The sequence below is a fragment of the Rutilus rutilus genome (genome assembly GCF_951802725.1).
Source record: "Rutilus rutilus genome assembly, chromosome: 7".
NCBI classification, from domain to species: Eukaryota; Metazoa; Chordata; class Actinopteri; order Cypriniformes; family Leuciscidae; genus Rutilus; species Rutilus rutilus.
Window position 1 is genome coordinate 37,829,077 of NC_140221.1, and position 7,225 is coordinate 37,836,301.

Here is a 7,225-nt window from a genome sequence, read left to right on the forward strand (position 1 = left end):
ACTGTGAAAACAGCAATATTGTGAACTATTACAATTTTATTTTAAAATTTAATTTCCTGTGATGGTAATTATACATTTTCAGCATCACATGTCACATGACCCTTCAGAAATCATTCTAATATGCTGATTTGGCGCTCAAGAATAATTTCTTATTAACATCAATATTGAAAACCGTTGAGTTGCTTAATATTTTTGTGGAAACTGTAATACATTTCGATGAACAGAATGTTCAAAAGAACAGCATTTATTTGAGAAAGAAATCATTTCTAACATTGTAAATGACTACTGCCACTTTTGATCAATTTAATGCATCCTTGATTAATAATTGATTATATATATATAAAAAACTGAGGCCAAACTTTTGAACGGTAGTGCATGTTTGTAATTTCACATTTCCATTACAAATAGCGCTAGTGTTGTTTTCTTCTTTGAGTGAGTATCTGAAAAGTATCTGCTAAATTAATAAATGTATACATAAATGTATTGTTTACTCCAAGAGGACTGTCCCTGCTGATAGTGTACATTCGATTCTGTATAGTTGTACAGAAAAGTTCTACAGTACAGAATCAAAGAAAATTCCCATGATTTAATACATACGTTTGGTTTATGTATCATGGTTTTACATCAAAGGATTAAAGAGACTTTCCCGTGTACAGTGAGGGTAAAAAGGCATTTGATTTGTGCAGCAGTGGCTCTCACAGAACAGTGCACCAACCCTGACTCCTCAGATTCAGAGAGCTGGCCAGGCTGACCAAGGACAGGTTGCGGTCCTCATAAGGTGGATAACGCAAGTATGCCATGCACTCAATCCGGGTGGTTCGCAGAAGGCAGGACTTCTTATGAGAGAATGCATCAAAACTGTAGCGACCATGATAGGAGCCCATTCCACTGGCACCTGTCAATAAAATCCACTGGATTCAACTGTTTTGATGATTAAACTCTTAAGCAAATACTGTTTGCACTGCCTGATTTCTTTACATGCTGTAATAAGATAAAAAAATAAAAAATAAAAAATTGCCTCACCAACTCCTCCGAATGGCATCCCCACCATTACACTCTGTAAGACGCTGTCATTCAAACAGAAACTTCCACTGCATGTTTCATTCATTATCTTGGAAATCACCTTAGAAAAAGAGTAAATGCATGCGTTTGTGAGTGATATATATACATCATTTTAAATGTAGCTATGCCCACAGGTTGTAGCAGGGGAAGTACTTACCTTGTCATTACTGGAGTAAGCATACACACATAGTGGTTTCTCTCTGGAATTGATGAAAGCCACAGCCTCATCTGCATCCTGGACCGTCAGTATGGGAAGGATGGGTCCAAAAACATCCTGCTGCATGATTGGATCAGACTCCACGACCTCCGTCAGAACAGTTGGTGCTTCAGTTTGAAATATCAGAAAATACAATAATTTCAAAGCCCTTAAGGCAACAGAATTTTTTTTTTTTCTGAATTTGGTTATGTAAGGAGTTTTTTTTTTTTTTGCATAATTAAAGTACAGCTAAATAGGAAATTATGCAAAAATAAATGTAATATCTAACTTGTTTTCTTAACACAGTATATTAAGTCTTATATTTCATCTCAAGCATGCTCTTACTGACACTGTTGTCTTCTTGGTAAACATGTACATTAACTTTGAAATAAAAATAAAAAAAACTTTTTTGGGGCCAAAACCGTTTGCTGTGTTGGACATTACACACAAAAAAGAGACAGAAAAATCATAGAAATATTTTTCATACAGTAAATACTAAAATGGTTTATGATGATTACAGGTTTTTTTTTTAAACCAGTATTTATGATTATACTAAGTTTTAATAATTTATTTAAAAAAAATTAAGGGTAAAACAATTAATTCTATACATAAAGGGCATTTAAATCATAGCAAATATAAATAACAAAGCCATAATTTGAACAAAATACTGTTTTAATGTGACCTTATAACAAAAAAACAAAAAAAATCATCAAACAAACAAACCCTGGGACTCATTACCATTAACTCATTACCATTAACACCCTGGATTTAATTAACATTTTAATAAAAACACATCTGGCAATGCCACACTGCTTCCACTCACCAATGTACCTCTCCATATCATTCACCTGACCTCCTATAAACACCTTTCCAGATCGCCACAGCTGGTCTTTGGCCTTGTTGAAGATCTCCTCATTCACCATCCTACCAAAGCTCCTGGACTCGCGTGGGTCGGTCCCGTAGTACTGCAGGAGCGCGCAGCGGAGGGCCTGTAGGAGGTTATCTTTGGCATCTACATGGCACAGGATGTAGTCGGGTGCCACAGCACTTTGGCCAGCATTATGGAATCGCGCCCAGGTAATGCGACGAGCCGTGGTGTTGATGTCACATTGACTGTCAACATAACAAGGGTTTTTACCACTCAGTACCAGAGTCACGCGAGCCAGTGTCCGAGCAGCAGCTTGAGCTACTTTAATCCCATTCTCTTTATCGCCTGAAAGAAAACAGAATTAAAGCTGTTAGTACACGGAAATCTCACAAATACATAAATCCATAAAGCTGCAACACTTTGAGCCCTGAGAAGTGTTTAAGGTATGAAATTAAAGACTGTAAAAGCTTTAAAGATCATCACAGTTCAAGTTTTGTGGCTTTTAGTCTGTTTTGAGGACATCAATAATACTGTAATCCTAAAATTTGCTCAATATTTGAACAGATATACATATTTAAAATGCATACACATATTTTATACTGAATACTCTACCGCATGCTGAAAATGTGTCCTAAAAGCGGCCTTTAGTAGAGCCCTCACTGGTACTATTATCTGATAGCCCATGTGACAGCATAGCAGCTTAAAATACTCTGGGATCAGCTATGCCTTACCGAAGAAGAATACATGATCAAATTTAAGGTCTATCATTTCTGGAATTTCGTGTGCTGCTGCAACAACAGAGTGAAAGCATTCCTGAAAAAATGAAGCACATGAAACAATTAGAAAGAACCAGGATCTAATAAACTGCTGTGCTGACGGACTCAAAGTAGTAATGCTGTTTTACTCACATTGTCCAGGTAAGCTGGTATGAGCCTGTGCAGAAGCTCAGCAGTATGAGTGCAGGTTTCTGATGGGCTTATAATCACACAGTTACCTTAAACAAAATTCAAATAAATAAATACATTCTGAATATATAAATCTATATATTTTAGTGCTGTCAACTCGATTAATGTGTGTGTGACATGCAGTCGTAATCTAAATTATTCAACCCCCATTGCAAATTAGGTTTATTGGCAAATTGACTTGACAAAATCACACAAAAGTAATTGAAATAGCTCAACAAATGTTTCAAGTGGTTTCCCCAAATTCAACTTTCAATGACTTCTGCAGTCTCAAAATTATTCAACCCATTCATGGCAAGCATCGTTAGTACTAAGTAGAACATCCTTTTGCTATTATGACCTGCTGCAAACAAGATGTATAACCAGACACTAGCTTCTGGCAGCGTTTCTGAGGAATCTTAGCCCAGTCCTCATGAGCAATAGAGATCGCTAAGACATGTGACCAAATGGGCGGCAACCTCTTCAGAACGCAAAGAATTATGGGTATGTTTGGCCAGGCTGGCATAGCAGGCAAGTGTTCTGGCATGAAAATAATGAAAAATTAGCGTGAAAAACAGAATATAATCCTACAAAATGCAGGCATCTTGAACACTGCATTCTTCCCTCCATGCAATGAAGTTTGGCGCCTTATGTTTGTGCCGCGGATTCCCAAAATGCTTTGCGTTCACCACTGGGAATGTCATGATGACGTCACATTAGCAATCCTTATGGCCTGCAGTTCAGTAATATTCTTGGGTTTGGGTGCTGCAACCGCCTTCTTCAAATGCCACCAGAGATTTTCTATGGGGTTCAAGTCAGGTGACTGTAAGGGCCACTGTAGAATCTTCCAGGACTTTTTCTGCAACCAATCCTTGGGGGAATTTGAGGTATGCTTGGGATCATCATCCTGTTGGATGGTCCAATGACGACCATGCTTCAGCTTCCTCACTGACGGCATGATGTTTTCTCCAAGGATTTCCTGACACTTCAATGAATCCATATTGCCTTCCACATGCTGCAGGTTTCCATTGCCAAAGGCAGAGGGTTGCTTTTCAGCATATGCTTCAATCTTCTTCCTCCAGACATTTCGTTGATCCATAGAGCTGAAATGTTCCAGTTTTGTTTCATCGCTCCACAGAACAGAATCCCAAAACTTCTGTGGCTTATTTATATGATTTTGTGCACTTTTGGGTCAGTAGTGGTGTACGTCTTGGATTTCTGGCATGGAAACTGCATGTGTTTAGTACGCGCCTTACTGTGCAGCTGAAACCTCAGTGTCTGTTTTGTGACTCTTTTGCAGTCATTCGAGGGTTTTACTGAACCTGCCTTCTCAGAAATCTGGTTGCAGCCGTTGATAGCTTCCTTTTTCTGCCCCGTCCAGGCAGTGTAACCACTGTTCCTTTAACTTTGAACTTGCGAACTATGCTTCCAACTGTGTCTCTAGAAACATTTAGTGCCTTCGTTATCTTTTTGTATCCTGTTCCTTGTTTGTGAAGGGCGATGAAATCTTCTCTTTGCTTTTTGGAACATTCTTTTGACTTAGCCATATTTCTAACATGCAGTCAAATGTGACACTCAACAAACCTAGCCAGATATTTCATGTGTTCTAGCTCAAGCACACTTGGTGCAACTAATGAAGCACTTAATTAGTTGCATCAGGTGTGCTTGAGACAACACCTGTTTTGCAGATTTGTGCTGTTGTGAGGTATTCTGTTCAGGCAGTTTAATAATTTTGAGACTGCGGAAGTCATGAAAAGTTGCATTTTCAGTTGAATTTGGGAAAATCACTTGAAACATTTGTTGTGTTGAGCTATTTCAATTACTTTTGTTTGATTTGTTCATTGCAAACAACTGAAAGTCTGTAAATGTTGCCAATCAACCTGATTGGTTGACATATTATTCAAAATCACATACACACACATACACATACATATACACATACACATACATATACGTACACACACATAAACATAAACTTTTAGGTTAGATGCGATTAATCGATTTGACCGCACTAACAAAACTTACCAGCTGCGATGGCACCTACTAAAGGTACCAGACAGAGCTGGAGAGGACTGGTCCAATTCCCAATGATCAATACCACACCCAGCGGCTCATTTACCACTAAGCATTCATCAAATGCTGTCGCCTAAGAATAAAACAGATAGATTTGACCTCTCAGTAGAAAATGCAAAAATAAAATGTAATCTTCAGAAAAACACTAATACAGTGGTTTTCAAACTTTTTAGCTTCACAATTTTGTCCAACGCAATATCCAACATCCTCATATGCTGTAATATTTCCTCCGGTATGTTCTGCTGTAATTAAACTGCTTGTTTTTAAACTTTTTTAACCCTTGAGGGCCCGTGTTTGAGAAACACTGCTCTAATATCATTAAAAAAAAACTAGTCTTGTAGAAATAATAGTATTAAATTCACTTTAAAACACTATAAAATAAATTGTACCATTTTAGCACAAGGCAAACAAATCTGGATCAACATCCTTGTTGACCTTGAAACCACATTTCTATCAAACAATTTGAATTTAGGGTTCAGTTAGGGTGAAAAAAATTAACAATGAAAAAAAAAAATATATATTTTAAGAACTGATCAATGAAAGGATCGAGTAACCAAAAATGGTTCTTCTAAGGCATTGCTGCGAAAACCCCATTTTGGAAATTAAATTTTTAAGAGTGCATTTTTTGCAGTCACACCTTGTATGACCGTTTTAGGTTCAGAGGAGTGAAATGGTTGACATCATACAGCTTAAAAAAAGTATCACCAGGTTTTACAGTCATCATCATTTGACTGCTTGGCACGTTTATAAAGGCATTGGTCTTCGTCATAAGCTACTTTGGCAAGCTGAGAGAAAACACAATGTGAGGCTTTGTGTCTCAGGAAATGAACATGTTTCTTTGGCAAGTGTCTGCTTTGTACACAACCCATGCAAAAACATGAGCCATAACAAAAAAAAAAAACTATATTTCTCTGCTGCTATTTCAGTCACTTTTCTCAGTTTATACCCAGTTGCGTTCTATACGTTGCACCTCCATCCATTTCTTCAAGTTGCTGATGGTGTAAAGAGCCTCACTTTTGACTGTCATCAGCTCGGACATCACCGTTTCAAAGCGAGGCTATATGAGAAAGATCACAAAGAACGTTTTATTCCACCAAAATTTGCCTTAGCTACCACCGGAGATATCCTGTGTGTGTGTGTGTATATATATATATATATATATATATATATATATATAGGATGGATTAAATTGATCAAAAGTGACAGTAATGACATTTACATTGTTACAAAAAAGTTATATTTCAAATAAATGCTGTTCTTTTGAACTTTCTAAGAATCCTGAAAAATACAATTTTATCACTGTTTCCAAAAAAATTAGTAAAAAGATTCTTTAAAAAATCTGCTTTTTTCACCACAGGAATAAATGGCATTTTATAATATATTAAAATATAAAACAGTGTAATAATATTTACATATTACATAAATAATATTTAAACATTACAGTTTTACTATATGTGTAAGCAGCTTTGGTGAGCACAAGACTTGAATCTATAATATGGCAGTAGTAGTTTGTTTAAAAAAAAAAAAGTCACGAGCATCCATCATGGTTTTACCAGTGGTTACTACTATCTCCACCACACCAGTTAAACCAGGCTACAATACAAAACCTATAAATCATATAAATCATTTAATAATTAGCGTATCAGACTTATTTAACTCTTATTACCTTATGCAGATCCCTTCCAAGAGCATCTACAAAGTCACATTCGTGATCCATCAACATGCGCACCAAAGCCTCTAGCTGGGCCAGTCTGAAGCCGTCCTGGGCTGTTCGTCCGGCCCTGAAAGCTGCTCTGGCTCTCTTCAGGACCTCTGCACATGCTGCTGCTCCACTCTTCAGACACACGTCCTCTATCCTTGTCCTGGAATACAACCATGAGTTACACTATCATCTAAATCAGGAATGGGCAACTTGGGTCTTTTCCAACCCTAATCAAACACACCTGAACAGGCTAATCAATATGTTTAAAAAGCTAGATGACACCAGAATTATTTTCATTTTAAACTAATCGATTTGTGTGGTCATACTAACCTCCGCAGGGCTTTGAACCACCTGGTTGGAGAAGGACTTGGTGGGGAGCTCAT

At 37.3% G+C, this 7,225-nt stretch overlaps 1 protein-coding gene across 1 annotated transcript; it reads right to left on the minus strand.

Moving 5' to 3' along the window:
• Positions 1-364: 364 nt before the first annotated feature.
• aldh3b4 (aldehyde dehydrogenase 3 family, member B4) lies at positions 365-7,225 on the minus strand (the record flags this gene model as incomplete). The annotated part of the gene is made up of 10 exons (XM_084415102.1): positions 365-895; positions 1,024-1,123; positions 1,220-1,386; positions 2,082-2,471; positions 2,858-2,939; positions 3,035-3,120; positions 5,093-5,213; positions 6,087-6,197; positions 6,807-7,002; positions 7,173-7,225. 10 exons carry the CDS (start codon positions 7,223-7,225, stop codon positions 696-698), a joined length of 1,506 nt encoding a protein of 501 aa, XP_084271228.1. The 3' UTR covers positions 365-695.